This window comes from Somniosus microcephalus, unplaced genomic scaffold, assembly GCF_052327205.1.
Source record: "Somniosus microcephalus isolate GS21.2 unplaced genomic scaffold, FLI_Smic_1.0 unresolved_chr1, whole genome shotgun sequence".
In the NCBI taxonomy this organism is placed as follows: Eukaryota; Metazoa; Chordata; class Chondrichthyes; order Squaliformes; family Somniosidae; genus Somniosus; species Somniosus microcephalus.
The window spans coordinates 121,139,657-121,159,100 of record NW_028225179.1 but is presented as its reverse complement, the minus strand read 5'-3'; the positions used below and the strand labels follow the sequence as shown (position 1 = coordinate 121,159,100).

The following is a 19,444-nucleotide window of genomic DNA, read 5'->3' as shown; positions in this document are numbered from 1 at the left end:
CTACATCGCCTTGAGTAGGTGCTGGTGAGCTGCCTTCTTGAACCGCTGCATTCTGTGTGGTGAAGGGTAGTTAAATGTCAACCACATTGCTGTCAGTCTGGAAGTCACATACAGGTCAGGATGGCAGTTTACCTTTCCTAAAGGATATCAGGGAACCAGCTGGGTTTTTTATAACAAGTCTCATGGTCACCATTGCTGATACTTTTAATTCCAGATTTAATTAATCGACTGAATTTAAATCCCCCAGCTTCTGTGGTGGGATTGGAACACACCTAATCCAGGTCATAACTCCAGGCATTTGGTTCACTAGTCTGATAACATAACCACCATGCTACTGCAATCCTGTTTATGGTGGAAAGTCTTTTGCTCTAAGATACAAGGCGGTTCGATTGTTAACCGTTAATTCAGCAAGATAGCCAACACTTTTCAGCGAAGCCCACATTCCAAAAATAAATTCAATAAAAAGATAGTCCAGATTCCCATTATTTTACAACATGGTTCAATTCCTACATGGTCGTGCGCACCCATTGATGTGACTTCCTGTGTCTGTCAATTTCCAGTCAGGACAACGGTCTGGAGCTTTGTGAGAATAAAAAACACTTTTTCTTCCTTACACTTTGAGAAATACATATCCTATCGTCGTGTTTCCGATATCTTCACACACACATAGACCATACTGGTTTCCTTACAGACTGGATGCAGAAGCAATATTCACAATGAATCCCTGATGTCCTCACACACGAAGCTGATGGCAAGTTCCCATTGTATCTCTGAAAGCTTCGGCCATCGGGTCCGTAAGGGATTTTCTACATTATGTCAAGGGCCAATGGGGATCCTTGTCTGCTGTGTATTCCTCTCAAGATGAAGAATGGAGAAAGGTTTTGAAGTCGCCGTGGCGTGTTTCACAAAAGCAGCAGAACTACCATCTCCTTTCAAATAAGGGAAGTGGGACAGCTGGTGATGTGGTGGGATGAGAAAGAACGTGTGGAACCTGCCTCAGCCAAACTGATCAAGCAACAACAAGCTGGATACCGGGAAATAGGGTTTATTTTATGTGCAGTTACTTTCATTGCTTGCATAATTTAAGAATGAGAATAAACGGGTATTTCACCATATTTTTCACCTCCTCCCGGAATCTCCTCTGGGTCAACGCATAAATGCAGGTGTTTGTGCAGGAGCTCAAATAATTCAACAGAAGGGTGATTCTGATCGCCAAATAAAGCGTGTTTGAACCAGTGAATGTAATTGCCTCCGTGACACTGACAAAAAAGTGTATTATAGTAACTGGCACCGTCAACACAATAAAGCTCCCCGAGACAGTGAAGAGCAGAATGATGGATGTTCTTCGGTCCTTCAGCTCGGGATCACTGCTGCTCTCCCCAGTGTTGCGGCTCTTCAGGGCTCTGCGAGCTCTACTGGCCACTAAGATGTGCCTGGCAGTGAGAGAGTTCAACAGTAACATAGCAGGGTATGGAAGTAATGGGGAAGCTAAGGTTCTAATCCACTTGTAAGCTATACATCTCGGCGAAGAGACATATCCCGTTACTGTCCGACAGCCCCAGTCTGTATCCCCAACAATATAGTAGGGCTCATAACGGAAATAAACTGGAATGTTTATCAAAAAGCTGAGCAAACACACCACAGTTAGAACTACAGTGGCAATTCTTTCGGTGCAAAATTTTACTTTCACTTTCTGACAACAAATTGCTATGAAGCGGTCAAAGGTGAACGACAGTGTGGACCTTGCAGAGAGTTGGCTACTAACTACTTCTATAAAGGCAATAAGACGACACGTTATGGTGTAGCTCAAGAATGAATGCAGGAAATGATACCGAAAGATGCTTTCCATGCTTACATTGAAGAGACAGACCATGAGATCTGCTATTGCCATAGCCGCCATGTAACGAGTGATTCCTTTGGAGAGGCCGCACTTTCCCCGGGACAGGATCACAATTGACGTCAGGTTCACTGTAAACAATGGAAAATCAAAACAGAGGAAGCAAAGAAAATCACACCCGCTCGGAATTGCGTATTTTTCGAATTTATTCACTTATGGGATCTGGGCATCACTGGCAAGGCCGGCATTTATTGCCCATTCCTTATTGCTCTTGAGAAGGTGGTGGTGAGCCGCCTTCTTGAACTGCTGCAGTCCGTGTGGTGAAGGTAATCCCACAGTGTTGTTAGGGAGGGCGTTCTAGGATTTTGACTCAGCCACAATGAAGGATCGGCGATATACTTCTAAGTCAGGATGGTAGAAACACAGAAACACAGAAAGAAACAGAGAAAAATAGGAGCAGGAGTCGGCCATTCGGCCCCTCGAGCCTGCTCCACCATTCAATTTATCATGGCTGATCCTCTATCGCGGTAGCATATTCCCGCTCTTTCCCAGCCTCCTTGATTCTTTAAATGGCGTGTGACTTGGAGGGGAATTTGGAGGTGGTGGTGTTCCCATGTGTCTGCTGCCCTTGTCTTTCTTGGTGGAAGTGGTCGCGGGTTTGGGAGGAGCTGTCGAAGAAGCCTTGGCGAGTTGCTGCAGTGCATCTTGTAGATGGTACACCCTGCAGCCATGGTGCGCTGCTGGAGGATGAAATGAATGATTAAGGTGGTGGATGGAGTACCAATCAAACGGGCTACTTTGTCCTGGATTGTGTCGAATCGTGAGACCGAAGGCATGTTACTGAAACCGATCCCTCCCTGGGTCTCCCTGGGTGTGTTTCTGAGTCAACAAGAACCAAAAATAAAAACAGAAAATGCTGGAAATACTCAGCAGATCAGGCAGCCTCTGTGGAGAGAGAAACAAAGTAAAGGTTTCAGTTCGATGACCCTTCGTCAGAACCAAGTTCACTCGCTGCTCTCTGCTCATTTAACTGGCCTCAGTCGAGAGAAAAAACCAAGAGTGCAGCTTAAAAGTTGCTGGAAATTGGCCCGCTCATTTGTCACACATGATTTGAGTGACAGCTTCAAGATTTGTTCAATGATCTTTTGGGAGACCCATTACTGATCAGAAGCCTTTTCATTGTGTTAAGGTAGAGAGCACCGTTGATTAAAATAGACCCTAAGCCGCTTCTTTGATTTCAAATTCAGAAACAGAAGGTGTAATTTTAACCTAAGGATCGATGGGAGAGCAGGTGTTATAGCCCATCGACTTCAATGAAGAGTACAATCGGTCGGGGAGTCAGACCAGCGTTGCACCCGCTCCCGTCCGTTTCCCCAAGGCCGGGTTATGTTAAAGTTGCCCACAAAGTCAATTCACAGCGTGAGAAAAGTTTAGTGAGTCAGGGGAAACAAAATCTTGGGAGAGAGGCACGACATGCGTGTCCACATCTGTAAGAGAAAAAAGACAGGTTAAAGTTTCGCGTGGTGGGCCCAGGCGTCTTAGATCTGATCATCACTCTTAGTCCAGGCAGCAGATTGCAAGGCGTCTCACAAAGGAGTAAACTCGCTTTCAGGGAGCACTCGATGAGCACCAACGTTGTCATTTTAAAGCAAATGAGGAAAAGTGAGAGATTTTTATTCAATAAATTGCGACCATTAATTGGCAAAGCAAGGAACGAAGACACGGAGACAAACCGCACATGGAGAAAGCAGCAATACATTCAAATGACGGTCCACTTAATAATATATACTTACCATGGACACCAACAATTACAAGAATGGGATAACAAATCACTGATTCGTCGAGAACGGCGGAGCGTCCCATTTCCTGCATGAACCAGAGAATCGTGGAAGCAAAATTCTGGGTATGGCCACAAAGACACTGCATCAAAATGGTCGTGTTTTATACACGAGCCAATCCCCCCGGGGAGATCATGCTCTTACATAAGGGCTCGCGTTAGCTACGGGCCTTTGAACAAACACATTACAACATATATTTTTTCCAAACCAATGATAAAAGTGCACTCCACGATTGTTTGATTCAAGCAAAGCAAAATCCGGGGCGGCACTGGGCGCCAAGGTTAATTAATTCCCTCGCTCTCTCACTCTGTTATACATGCCGTATCTTGGTGATACGGTGCTTTCACTCATTCTCCAAAGGCTCCACCGCTTCAGTTATAAAATTAAAAGGTGAAATAAAGGAAAAGGGGGAATAAAATATGACCCCGTCCATTAGCACTACACGGCCAAAGTGTACATGGTAACCAGACAAAAACCTGAAAGTGATAGAGCAAATCGCATTGACTTCAGGAGGGACAATATCGAAGTTGGGAGGGGAAATAAAACAAAGGCTGCATCGTTCATTCAAGTGCAAGAGCCATTAATGAGCCATAATCCAAGCACCACAGCCATCCGCCCCTTCAACCACCGTCTGCCCCACCTGTGACAGAGACTGTAGGTCCCGCAATGAACTCATCAGTCATCAGTAACCTGAGAACTCATTTTTAGTGTGGAAGCAAGTCATCCTGGTTCCGCGGGACTGCCTAAGAAGAAGAGACCAGCGGAGCACGGACGACCATTGAGCGAACATTGGTCACCGTCATTCCCCGAATGGTTATTTGATCAATATCTTTTTAAAATGCACTGTACCTAAAGGCTAATGATCTGCAGCCTCACCTCCAATAACAAGTGCATGGAGCTCATGGACTTCTTTGTGATGAAGATTGAGACCATCTCTTCAGCTGCCTCTGTCGCTACCCTCCTTTCCCCTGGCCCACCAAGCCAAACTTCCCCCAAGGCTCTCCCCCTGCCTAGCCCTGAACTCGCAGCTCTCTGTCGTTTCTCTCTTATCTTGCCTCATGCCCGCTCCGAGTTCATCTTATCTCTGAGACCCAACTCCCGCTCCCTTGATCCTATTACCATCAAACTGCTGACCACCCAACTTCCCTTCCTGGCTCCAATGTTAGTGGATAGTGTTAACGGCTCTCTCTCCTCAGGTACTGGCCCCCTTTCCCTCAAATGTGCCAGCATCATCCCCAGCCTCAAAAAACAACCTTTGACCTCTCCATCCTTACAAACTACTGCACCATCTCCGATCTCCCTTTCCTCTCCAAAATCCTTGAAAGTGTTGTCACCTCCCAAATCCGTGCCCATCTTTCCTGCAACTCCATGTTTGAATCCCTCCAATCAGATTCCCACTCCTGCCACATTACATAAATGATTCTTTCTAAATTGATAAATTCATATGTGATTGTGACTGTGGTAAACTATCCCTCCTCATCCTTCTCGACATATCAGCAACCTTTGAAAGGGTGCACCACACCATTCTCCACCAATGCCTCTGCTCCATTGTCCAGCTGGGTGGGACTGCTCTCCTCTTGTTCCATTCCTATCAATCCAGTCATAGCCAGAGAAACACTTGTGGCAAAGGCCATAGCTAGAGCTCTGGTCACCACATTACAAGAAATATGTGACTGCACCAGAGACGGTACAGAGGAAATTTATGAGGATGTTGCCTGGACTGGAGAATTCTAGCTATGAGAAAAGATTGCATAGGCTGGGTTTGTTTTCTTTGGAAGAGAGAAGGCTGAGGGCAGACTTTAATGAGTTGTATAAAATTTTGAGGAGCCTAGATAGAGTGGATATGAAGGACCTATTTCCCTTAGCAGACAGGTCAACAACCATGGCATCATAGATTTAAAGTAATTGGTAGGAGGTTTAATGGGGAGATGAGGAGAAATTTCTTCACCCGGAGGTAGGTGGGCATCTGGAACCCACTTCCTGAAAGGGTGGTAGAGGCAGAAATCCTCAACACATTTAAAAAGTGCTTGGATGTGCACTTGAAGTGCTGTAACTTACAGGGCTATGGACTAAGAGCTGGAAGGTGGGATTAGGCTGGATAATTTTTTGTCGGCCGGCGTGGGCACGATGGCCTGAAATGGCCTCCTTCCATGCTGTAAATTTCTATGATTCTATGATTCATCCCATGACTGCAGCATTAGCTTTGAGTCCCCCAAGACATTTGGCCCCTCGTATTTCTCAGGTACATGCTGCCCCTCAACGACATCATCTGGTAAAATCTTCTGATTCCAAATGCATGCCAATGACAACCAGCTCTACCTCACCACCACCTGTCTGGATCCCTCCACTGCCTCTCATCTGTCACCCTGCTTTTCCGACATCCGGGACTGGATGAGCAAAAATTTCCTCCAATTAAATGACGGGAGCACTGAGGTTATTGTCTTCCATCCCCGCCACAAACTCTGTTCCCTTGCCACTGACTCCATCTCTCTCCCGAGCATCTCTCTGAGGCTGAACCACTCTTGGTGTCATATTTGAGCCTGAGCACAGCTTCCGACCTTATATCCCCTCCATCATCAAGACCGCCAACTTCCACCTCCGTAACATCGCCCGACTCCGCCCCTGCCTCAGCTCATCTGCTGCTGAAACCATCATCCAGGCATTTTTTTTAGCCTCCAGGCAGGACCATTCCAATGCTCTCCTGGCCGCACTCCCACCTTGCACCCTACATAAATTGAGCTCATCCAAAGCTCTGCAGCTGCATCATGTCCAGCACCAAGTCCCGTTCACCCATTGCCCTTGTACTAGATCAGATAAATCAGCTCCCAGTCTGGCAATGCCTCGCTTGTAAAATTCAGATCCTTTTTTTAAAATCCCTCTGAAACCTCACCCCTCCCTACCTCTGTAACCTCTTCCAGCTCGATAACCCCCCGATATCTCTGTCCCCCTCCAGTTCAGGCCCCTTGAGCATCCCTGATTTCAATCGCCCCAACATTGGCAGCAGTGACTTCTTCTGTCTGGTCCCTAAGCTCTGGACTTCCCTCTCTAAACAAAGAGTAGGAATAAATGGGGCTTTTTCGGGGTGGCAGGCGGGTTACTAGTGGGGTATCGCAGGGATCAGTGCTTGGGCCCCAGCTTTCACAATGGCCCAGAAATTCAGGTCTCCAAGGGTGAGTATGCATGGGCTACTCACCCATAGGCCCAATCGAAGTGCCGGTTTCCTGCATGCTCTGCGCATGTGCGGAAAACTGGTTAATCTGTTCCCCTGAAAGGAGGGGTTAAGAGGTCGAATGCTTGCACAGTAGAGGCTGCGCGTGCGCATCGAACTTCAGTTTTTTTCCAGGTTTCTCCGGGAGGGTAAGCCTGCAGAATTTAGACATGTAAAATGCAGGCGTAAGGCCTGCTTTTTACAAGGTAAGTGGTGAATAAATTAAAATTAAAACATTTTTTCCACAGGTTTATTATTTTTAAATACTTTAAAGCAAGGTAAGTTTATTTTTAGCCCCGTTAGAAAATAAAATTATTTTTTTCAAAAATTTAAATGATTGTTTAAAATAGTTATTTAATGTAATTTATAGGTTGTTTTAAAAATGTGATTTAAGAAAATGTATTTGAAGATTTAGTGCTGCTTTGGGGCCGTAGTATTTAAAAGTCTTGACAGCACTTCCTGTCAGACTTGTGAATGGAGCATTCCCTGCTCTGATTGACTCCCCATGGCCCACATGATCCCAGGGGATGCCTCGAACTAACTGCGCCCCTGGGATATGCAAGCACTGCGCGCCGGCAGCTGGACCAGGTCCCGGATCGGAACTCCACGGGGGCCCACAGCTCAACAGCCAGCGCGCAAGGTAAGTGCAGATCGGGGCTTGAACACGTGGGAAGCCCCTGACCCAAATTTCTGGGCCAATATATATCAATGATTTCGATGTGGGAACCAAATGTAATATTTCCAAGTTTGCTGATCACAAGAAATTAGGTGGGATTGTGAGTTGTGAGGAGGATGCAAAGAGGCTTCAAGACGATTCAGACAAGTTGAGTGAGTGGGCAAATACATGGCAGATGCAATATAACAAGGATGAATGTGACGTTCACAGAATCACAGAATCACAGAAACCCCACAGTGCAGATAGAGGCCATTTCGGCCCATCGAGCCTGCACCGACACATATCCCACCCTATCCCCACGTATTTAATCCCCCTAACACTATGGGTCAATTTATCAAAGCCAATCATCCTAACCCGCACATCTTTGGACTGTGGGAGGAAACCACTTCAGCAGGAAAAACAGAAAGGCAGAGTATTATTTAAATGGTGATAGATTGGGAAATGTTCATGTAGAGAGGGACCTGGGTGTCCTTGTACACCAGTCATTGAAAGCAAACATGCAGGTGCAGCAAGCAATTAGGAAGGCAAATGGCATGTTGGCCTTCATTACAAGAGAATTTGAGTACAACAGTGTGGTAAACCACTGTTTGTATTCCACTGTGTACATGCCTGTACATGCCTCGACTGACTCCTCCCACGAGTGCAGGTAAAAAGGTGGCTGCTCCACAGTCCCTCTGTATTCTGGACCGGTCGACCACTCGAGGCACACCTTCATTCTCTTGTAAATAAAAGCCTGTTAGTTACTCGCTTAATCTCAGTCTTTTGAGTTATTGATAGCGCATCAATTTTATTAACAGGATTTTTATAATGGAGAAGATCCTCACACCAGCATGCCTGGACTTAGATCATCGGGAGGCGGACTCATCCACCAAGTTTACTCACTGGCTTAGGTGTTTTGAAAAATTCCTGATCGCCTCCGCTGCAACGGTCAAATCGGACGAGGACAAACTGGATGTCCTGACCTCCAAAGTGAACCACCGAGTGTACTCGGTCATCCAGGACGCGACCTCGTATGTGGATGCTATCAAGCTCCTCAAGGACCAGTACACACGCCCAGTGAACGAGGTGTACGCTAGGCACCTCCTGGGGAGTCGTAAACAACAACCTGGGGAATCGACCGAGGAATACCTTCAGGCACTGTCTGTGCTTTGCCGGGCCTGTGGTTGTAAGGATGTAAAGGCCGCCGTGTACACAGAGTAACTTATCCGGTACGCTTTTGTAGCAGGCCACAGGTCCAATTACACCCGACAGCGACTGTTGGAGCAGGGTGACCTCGATCTCAACAAGGCCTCTGAACTCGCACTATCATTGGACACACCCTACCGGGACATGGATGCCTACACCTCTGCACCATGGACGCCGCGGGGAACGACAGCCTGGGACACGGTAGGACCGTCTCATAGCGCCGTGCCACCCCAGCCGCATCCCAGCAACGGCCCAACTACCACAGCAGTGTCCCAAGGCCAGACAGCAGTGCCCCAAGGCCAGAAATGCTACTTCTGTGGCCAGGCCAAACACCCCAGAGTGCGCTGCCCGGCGAAAAATGCGATCTGCTCGGGCTGCGGGAAGAAGGGACACTACGCCAGCATCTGCAGAGCCAAAGCCACCCCGAACCCCAGCAGCGCTGCGTGTGGGCTGTGCGGGTCGCCATCTTAGGCCTCCCCAGCCATGTGCGAACCACCGGAACAGCAGCCATTTTGGACGCCTCCAGCCACATGGGGATCATGGACACCGCCATCTTGGATGACAGCCGGGACACAACAGGCCCCCAACATCGCCTCATCTGATACCCGCAGCGACACACCGACCCCTACGCTGGCTCCGTTATGCACCAACTGGCCCGGTCCACAATGGACATTAAGGTAAATGGTCATGAAACAATCTGCCTTTTTGACTCTGGGAGCACGGAGAGTTTCATCCACCCCGACACGGTGCGGCATTGCTCTCTCCCAGTCCTGCCTGCGCACCAGCGGATTTTTATGGCCTCCGAGTCCCAGTCGGCGGACATTGGCGGCTACTGCGTGATGACACTCGTAGTAGACGGGACTGTGTACGATAATTTTAAACTTCTGGTCCTGCCCCACCTCTGCACTGCCGTTCTACTTGGGTTAGATTTTCAGTGCCACCTTAAAAGTGTTACGATGGCATATGGTGGGCCCCTCCCCCCACTCACAGTCTGCAGCCAGCAGCTTCAAAATTGCCCGCCGCGCACCAGGTGCAACCTCTCCACACTCAGAGTCACACCCCCTGCACTGTTTTCTAACCTCACCCCCGACTGTAAGCCTGTGGTGATTATTCCTTGATTAGTAAAAGTATTGTGATTCGTTGTTTGTTAACTGCGTTGGGATATGTGTTGTAATCTCATTGGTAGTTGATGATCACATGATGTGTTGTGGCTACCTTAAATTCAGTCCTTTTCTAGCTTTAGTTGGGACTGGATGTAGAAAGATTTGCTGCCGATTTTAAAGTTAATAAAGCCTAACTTTGGAAGGCAAATCTATTCTTTATTTCAATTTATTAACTTTATGTTAGAATGGAGCGATATCTTCAACCAGAACGATTCAAGGCTGACCCCAATTCTGCTGGAGTGGATGATAAATGGAAACATTGGTATTGTACATTTAAAAACTTTTTGGGCGTGTTGGATCAAGAGGCTCTAAATAAGCTGAATATGCTGATCAACTACATTGACCCGGATGTATATAAGTACATTTTGCACTGTAAAACTTATGAAGAGGCTACTTCTACATTGGAAAAGATTTTTGTTAAACCAAAGAATGAGGTATTTGCACGTCATCTTCTATCTGCCCATAGGCAGCAGGTGGGAGAATCTTTGGATACTTATTTACAAGCACTTCGGTGCCTTAGTGTTGACTGTAATTATAAGGCTGTGATGGCTGAAGAATATAAGGACGAATCGGTACGGGATGCTTTTATTAATGGATTACTGTCTCGATCAAATCGTCAGCGGTTGTTAGAAAATAAGACTCTGGATATTAAAAGTGCTTCTACATTGGATATGGCTCAGAGAAGATCGGATTCTTATGCTCTTTTTAATCGGTCTGCGACTATGGTTTCGGCAGTTTCGGATGAAAAGGAATTATGTGGACTTAATGGGAGTGGTTTACTAGATTTTGAAACAGTTTCTACTTCAGCGGCCGTTGCCTCTAGGGTTCAGAAGTGTTATTTTTGTGGGAATATCCAGCACCCTCGTCTGAAGTGTCCTGCTCGGGAGGCTGTGTGTACTAAATGCGGCAAGAGAGGTCATTATGCACGTGTGTGCAAATCATCAGGTTCAATTACCTTCCCTTCTCCTGGTGTGGGAGGGTCTTCCTCCACTATCTCTTCTGTGACTATTCAGCCTTTAGATAGGGCGTTTATTGCATCAATTTCTGCTGCATTTGCTCATGGCCTAAACAAAGCTATAGTTACGGCTCAAGTTAATGGGTTGGAAGTGAAGGCCCTTATAGATACGGGTAGTACTGAGAGTTTTATAAGTCTTCAGTTCGCGAAGGAGAAGCATTTGAAAATTTTGCCTGTTACGTGTCAGGTGTGTATGGCTCAGACGACCCTTACTTCACAAATAGCTGGTTGTTGCTTTGTGAAAATGGTTCTTCTGGGTAATACGTATACTGATATACGCCTATCTGTTTTGCCTAATCTCTGTGCGGATATTTTAATTGGACATGATGTGCTTCAGTTACACGAGTCTCTTAGTCTTTCATTTGGAGGGACAAAGCCACCTTTATCTATTTGTGGATTAACCTCTTTATCTATTCCTCCATTATCACTTTTTTCCAATTCGATGTCGGATTGTAAGCTAATTGCTACCAAGTCAATAAGATATAGTAGTCAGGATAGAGAATTTATTAATTCTGAAGTTCAACGTCTCTAATTGGAAGGAATCATTGAACCTAGTTGTTTGCCTTGGCAAGCACAGGTAGTTGTCACGACTAATGAGAGACACAAGAAACGAATGGTGATAGACTATTCCCAAACTATTAATAGGTATACTCAATTAGATGCGTACCCTTTGCCTAAGTTTGATGAGCTTATCAATAAAGTATCTCAGTATAATGTTTTTGCACTATTGATTTAAAGAGTGCTTATAATCAGATTCCTATTGTTAAGAAGGATCAACCATATACGGCCTTTGAGGCTGGTGGAAAGCTGTATCAGTTTTGCCGAATACCATTTGGTGTTACTAATGGTGTTGCTTGTTTTCAACGGGCAATGGATGATTTTATAAGTGATAACTCCCTCTCTGACACCTTTTCATACATAGATGACATCACAGTGTGTGGCAAATCAAGGGTGGAGCATGATTCTAATTTTAAAAGATTCCTTCAAGCTGCGGAAAAAGTTGGTTTAACTTTTAACAAAGAGAAATGTGTCTTCGACTACTGAGGTAAATCTATTGGGGTATATTATTTCGGGAAATAAGATTAAACCAGATCCAGAACGTCTGCGACCATTGATCGATTTACCTTGTCCTACTAATTCTAAGGCTTTGCAACGAGTTGTTGGACTGTTTTCTTATTATTCCAATTGGATTGCAAATTTTTCACGGAAGATCCGGCCTCTTATTCGGGTTACGACATATCCTCTATCATGGGAGGCCAGGACATGTTTTGAGAATTTTAAAAAGGATATTTTAGGAGCAGTTGTGCATTCCATTGATGAGCAGGTTCCCTTTGTGATTGAGACGGATGCTTCGGATTTTGCAATTGGGGCTACTTTGAACCAAAATGGAAGACCTGTGGCCTTTTTCTCACGTACTTTGAATAATAGTGAAAAAAGACATTCCTCAATAGAAAAAAAGGCATACGCAATAGTAGAAGCATTGCGTAAATGGAGACATTATTTATCGGGGCGACATTTCACGTTGGTAACTGACCAAAAATCAGTGTCCTTTATGTTTGATGTTAAACATTTTGGAAAGATTAAAAATGATAAAATAATGAGATGGAGGATTGAGTTGGCATGTTACCATTTTGACATAGTTTATCGTCCGGGGAAGGATAATGTTGCGGCTGATGCACTGTCGAGGGCTTATTGTTCGGTGATTCACAGAGATACGCTTATTAATCTTCACAATGCCTTATGTCATCCTGGGGTTACGAGGATGATACACTTTGTACGCAGTAAGTACTTGTCTTTTTCAGTTGAAGACGTCAAGCAGATGACTTCATCATGTTCTATCTGTGCTTGGTGTAAACCGAATTTCTTTAAGCCTCAACGAGCTCATCTTATAAATGCTACTTCTCCTTTTGAACGTTTGAGTGTTGATTTTAAGGGACCTCTTCCTTCAACTACTCAAAACCGATAAATACTTACTGTTGTGGATGAGTTTTCAAGGTTCCCTTTTGCTTTTCCTTGTGCAGATGTATCAGCTGCTACAGTTATTAAATGTTTGACTCAACTTTTTGTCATTTTTGGGATGCCGGCGTATATCCATTCGGATCAGGGAAGTTCTTTTATGTCTTCCCAGTTGAAGGAATACCTTCAGAGTTGGGGAATTTCTACTAGTCGAACTACCCCATATAATCTCCAGGGTAATGGACAGTGCGAACGATACAATGGGGTGATCTGGCAGTTATGTTGGCGTTGACATCCCGGAACCTTAAGAATACACAGTGGGAAATGGTACTGCCTGATGCCCTGCACTCCATTAGATCATTGCTTTCAACGGCTACTAATGTGACCCCCCCATGATAGGCTCTTTAAATATCCGCGGAGATCTACTACGGGATATTCGGTACCTTCATGGCTTACTATGCAGGGACCTGTGTTGCTTCGATGCCATGTTAGATTGTCAAAATATGACCACTTGGTGGAGGAGGTGGAGCTGTTGGAGGCAAATTCCCAATATGCTCAAATTCGATTCCAAGATGGGAAAGAAAGTACTGTTTCAATTAAAGACTTGGCTCCTTGTGGGGGCCAGCCCTCTTCTGAGGATAATAAAAATGGTCATGATTCGGATAATGTGGATGCTGTTACAGATACTACGAATATTTCCAATCCGATTGCAGATAATCATACTTCTATTAGTCAGCCTTTGGTAGATGTTTATGACCATCCCAGTTCATCTTCTGATGGGATTTCTAATCCGGAAACCATTGAGAATCCTGTTGAAGATACTTCTGTGCCTTCTGGTGTGGGAGGGCAAGGAATTTCACCAAGGTTAAGAAGGTCGACCCGAACAAGGTATCCGGTCGACCGATTGAAAATGGACTTTTAAATTGATAGTAATGTTTTAAAAATTGTTGAAATATGATAGTATATTGTTTTAGTTGAGAGATACTTAATATTTATGTGTAATGTTATTATTTGTTGTTGTTCATTTAGTATTGTGTTATGTAAATAGTTTTATTCTCGCGCATAGTTTAGTTGTAAATAATTAATTGTAAATTGTAAAAGTTATTAGGTTGGAGTATATTTTAAAGGAGGGGTGAATGTGGTGATTATTCCTTGATTAGTAAAAGTATTGTGATTCGTTGTTTGTTAACTGCCTTGGGATATGTGTTGTAATCTCATTGGTAGTTGATGATCACATGATGTGTTGTGGCTACCTTAAATTCAGTCCTTTTCTAGCTTTAGTTGGGACTGGATGTAGAAAGATATGCTGCCGATTTTAAAGTTAATAAAGCCTAACTTTGGAAGGCAAATCTATTCTTTATTTCAATGCCCATCGCCACAAAGAGCAGGCAATACAATGCCGGGGATAGGGTTTTCATCAAAACCGAAGTGGAGCGGCACCTGAAGGAGAGGATTATTGAGGGCAGCACCAGCCCCTGGCGAGCCCAGGTTGTGGTCGTTAAGACTGGCGAGAAGCAGAACCTGGTCATCGACTACAGCCAGACAATAAATCGCTACACCCTGCTGGATGCTTACGCACTCCCCCGCATAGCTGATATGGTCAACCAGATCGCGCAATACCACGTCTTCTCGACCATTGACCGGAAATCAGCGTACCACCAGCTTCCTATCCGCCCTGGGGACCGCCAGTATACTGCCTTTGAGGCAAACGGCCGCCTCTATCACTTCCTTAGGGTTCCCTTTCGCATCACCAATGGGGTCTCCGTCTTCCAAAGGGAGATCGACCGGATGGTCGAACAAAATGTGTTGCAGGCCACTTTCCCATATCTGGACAATGTGACCATTTGCGGCCATGAATTGCAGGACCATGACGCAAACCTCGAAAAATTCCTCCGCACCGCCCAGCTCCTGAACCTGACGTATAACAAGGAGAAGTGCATATTCCGCACAACCCGCCTCGCCATCCTTGGCTGTGTTGTGGAACAGGAATCATCGGTCCCGACCCCGACCGGATGCATCCCCTTATGGAACTCCCACTGCCTCAAGGCCCTGAAGAGGTGCCTAGGGGTTTTCTCCTATTACGCCCAGTGGGTCCCCTACTATGCGGACAAGGCCCGTCCGCTGATCAAGTCCATCTCCTTTCCCGTGACTGCAGAGGCCCGCTTAGCCTTCCACCGTATCAAGGAAGACATTGCCAAAGCCACCATGCATGCAGTGGACGAATCCATCCTCTTCCAGGTGGAAAGCGACGCGTCCAACTTTGTCCTGGCCGCTACCCTTAATCAGGTGGGGAGACCCGTGGCCTTCTTTTCACGAACCCTCCAGGGCCCGGAGACCAGACACTCCACTGTTGAGAAGGAGGCCCAGGCTATTGTGGAGGCCGTGCTTCATTGGAGGCACTACCTGGCCGGAAAACGATTTACCCTGCTCACTGACCAGAATTCAGTTGCTTTTATGTTTAACAACAAGCAGAGGGGCAAAATCAAAAATGACAAGATCTTGAGGTGGAGAATCGAACTTTCCACCTACAATTATGAGATCTTGTACCGACCCGGGAAGCTCAATGAACCCCCGGATGCTCTATCGCGTGGCACCTGAGCCAACGCGCAGATCAATAGACTGCGGGCCCTCCACAATGACCTCTGCCACCCGGGGGTCACCAGGTTCTTCCACTTCATCAAGGCCCACAACCTGCCTTACTCCATTGAGGAGGTCAGGACCATGACCAGGAACTGCCAAGTCTGCGCTGAGTGCAAACTGCACTTTTATAGACCAGACATGGCTCACCTGATAAAAGCCACTCGCCCCTTCGAGCGCCTGAGCGTCGATTTTAAAGGGCCTCTCCCCTCCTCCGACCGCAATGTGTACTTCCTCAACATTATTGATGAGTACTCCCGTTTCCCGTTCGCCTTCCCCTGCCCGGACATGACCAGTGCCACGGTCATTAAATGTCTGAACGACCTCTTCACCCTGTTCGGTTTCCCCAGCTATATCCATAGCGACTGGGGCTCATCGTTTATGAGCGACGATCTCCACCAGTACCTGCTCGCTAGGGTTATTGCCACAAGCAGGACCACCAGTTACAACCCCCGGGGGAACGGACAGGTGGAAAGAGAGACTGCGACAGTTTGGAAGGCCGCCCTGCTAGCCTTAAAGTCTAGGGGCCTTCGGACCTCCCGCTGGCAGGATGTGCTCCCCAATGCGCTCCACTCTATTTGGTCACTGCTCTGCACTGCCACAAACACCACCCCTCATGAGAAAATGTTTGTCTTCCCAAGGAAGTCCACATCGGGGACATCGCTACCATCTTGGCTGACGTCCCCAGGGCCGGTCCTACTGAGAAGACACGTGAGGACCCATAAAATGGACCACCTGGTCGAGAGGGTCGACCTCCACCACGCCAACCCCCAGTATGCTTACATTGCGTAACCGGACAGGCGGGAGGACACAGTCTCCATACGAGACCTCGCACCCTCGGGGGCCGCAGTAACCCACAACCCACAACCAACCCCCCCCACGATCCAATATCCAGCCCCAGCAGACGGCAGGCCTGGTCCCCGCGATCCGCTCGACACCCACGAGGACTACACACCAGTGCCCCAGCCTACGCGGGACTCAACGCCGGAAGCTTCACTACCCCTGCCATCGCCACGTCGATCACAGCGGCAGACAAGACCTCCGGAGAGACTACAATACATTAACTTTTAATTCACTTCACCCCGCCGGACTCATTTTTAAACAAGGGGTGAATGTGGTAAACCACTGTTTGTATTCCACTGTGTACATGCCTGTACATGCCTCGGCAGAGTCCTCCCACGAGTCCAGGTATAAAGGTGACTGCTCCACAGCCCCTCTGTATTCTGGACTGGTCGACCACTCGAGGCACACCTTTATTCTCTTGTTAATAAAAGCCTGTTAGTTACTCGCTCAATCTCAGTCCTTTGAGTTATTGATAGCGCATCAAACAGCAAGGATGTCTTACTACAGTTATACAGGGCCTTGGTGAGACCACACCTGTAGGATTGTGTGCAATTTTTGTCTCCTTACCTAAGAAAGGTTATACTTGCCATAGAGGGAGTGCAGCGAAGATTCAGCAGACTGATTCCTGGGATGGTAGGGCTGTCGTAAGAAGAGAGATTGGGTCGACTCGGCCTATATTCACTAGAGTTTAGATTTCGGGTTAGGGTTAGCATTAGGGTTAGGTTTAGGGTTAGGTTTAGAATGAGAGGGGGTCTCATTGAAACGTATATAATCCTGACAGGGCTAGACAGACTGGATGCAGGGAGGATGTTTCCCCAGTTTGGGGGGTCTAGAACGAGGGGTCACAGTCTCACGATATAGGGTAGGACATTTTGGACTGAGATGAGTAGAACTTTCTTCACACAGAGGGTGGTGAACCTGTGGAATTCTCTACCACAGAAGGCTGTGGAGACCATGTCACTGAATATATTTCAGAAGGAGATAGATAGATTTCAAGACACAAAAGGCATCAAGGGGTATGGGGAGAGAGCAGGAATATGGTATTGAGATAGAGGATCAGCCATTATCATATTGAATGACAGAGCACGCTCGAAAGGCCGAATGGCCTACTCCTGCTCCTATTTTCCTATGTCTCTATGTCTAAACCTCTCCACCTCTCCACCTCTCTCTCCTCTTTCAAGATGCTCCTTTAAACCTACTTCTTTAATAAAGCTTTTTAAAACGTGTCCTAATGTCTCCTTATGTGGTTCAGTGCCAAATTTTCTTCGACGGTCACTACTCTGAAGCGCCTTGGGAGGTTTTACTACATTTAAGTTGAAATATAAATGTAAGTTGACGTGCAAAGTAAATCAAACAACCTGCACTGACTCCATGCCTACATTGGGATTCAAATCAACAAACAGGAGGAGAGCTACATCAAACTAACCAGTGCATCTTTTTTGGTCAATGACCAGATTAAAAACGGACCTGAAATTTGAGAATAATAATGCAATATTCAGCATTCTGAAAATCCTGGATAATTCTGCTCGAGATCTGTAATTAATTACCTACACATGAAGTAAATAGCTCACTGCACCATAAGAAGTTTCTGCAATTGACTGAATGGGGAGAGGGGGATTGGACATCACTGTCTGTCTTGAACTATTTCTGCTTTGACTTTGCTTTTTCCGCGTGAATTTATATCAATTTCTCTGGAGAAAATGGAGGAGGGGGGTGGGGCTGCAGCCATTCCATTTTCTGCTCTTGTTTATTGTCCAGTTCCAGTTTGAAGTTTGTCTTCTGTTAGAATGTAAGAACATAAGAAATAGGAACAGGAGTAGGCCATTCGTCCCTTTGAGCCTGCAATACCATTCAATAAGATCATGGCTGATCAACGATCTCAACTCCATTCACTGGCCCTATCTCCATATCCCTTGATGCCCTTACTAGTCAGAAATCTATCGATTTCTGTTTTGAATATACCCAATGACTGAGCCTCCACTGCCCTCTGGGGTAGAGAATTCCAAAGATTCACCACCCTCTGTGTGAAGACATTTCTTCTCATCTCAGTCCTGATTGGCCTACCCTTTATCCTGAGGCTGTGGCTCCTGGATCTAGACTGCGCAGCCAAGGGACAAATTCTCCGAGCATCCATCCTAACAAGCCCTGTAATAATTTTGTATGCTTCAATGAGTTCCCCTCTCATTCTTCTGAATTCAAGAGAATACAGGCCTAGTTTATTCAATCTCTTCTCATACGACAGTCCCGCCATCCCAGGAATCAACCTCGTGAACCTTCATTGCACTCCCTCTATGGCAAGTATATCCTTCCTTAGATAAGGAGACCAAAATTGTACACAGTACTCCAGGTGTGGTCTCACCAAAGCCCTATATAATTGGAGTAAGACATCTTTAGTCCTGGACTCAAATCCTCTTGTAATGAAGGTCAGCATACCACTTGCCTTCCTAATGGCTTGCTGCACCTGCACATTCACTTTAATGACTCATGTACAAGGACACCCAGGTCCCTTTCAGCATTTGCATTTCCCAATCTTTCACCATTTAGGAAATACTCTGTCTTTCTGTTTTTTCTAACAAACTGGATAATTTCACATTTACCCACATTATTCACAGAAACAGAATTCACAGAAACCCCACAGTGCAGATAGAGGCCATTTCGGCCCATCGAGCCTGCACTGACACATATCCCACCCAATCCCCGTAATCCCTACCCCAACACATATCCCAGTAACCCCACGTATTTAATCCCCCTAGCACTAAGGGTCAATTTTTTATCACAGCCAATCAACCTAACCTGCACATCTTTCGACTGTGGGAGGAAACCGGAGCACCTGGAGGAAACCCACACAAACACAGGGAGAATGTGCAAACTCCACACAGACAGTCACCCGAGGCCGGATTCGAACCCAGGTCTCTGGCACTGTGAGGCAACCGTGCTAACCACTATGCCACCGTGCATCTGCCATGTTCTCGCCTGTTGTAGGTGTTTTGCGGACCAAGTGATATGCAAGATCGATGCTCACACCATTCCTGGAAAAGATGACAGACTCAGAGTTATGGTTCAAAATGGTCTTTACTCGTCGGCCT

The 19,444-nt window shown here is 46.3% G+C and overlaps 1 protein-coding gene across 1 annotated transcript; it reads right to left on the bottom strand.

The window, feature by feature from the left end:
- Positions 1-1,066: 1,066 nt before the first annotated feature.
- On the bottom strand, positions 1,067-1,900 carry LOC147095769 (uncharacterized). The gene has a single exon (XM_085973711.1). The coding sequence runs from the start codon at positions 1,898-1,900 to the stop codon at positions 1,067-1,069; it is 834 nt and encodes a 277-aa protein (XP_085829837.1).
- Positions 1,901-19,444: the final 17,544 nt, after the last annotated feature.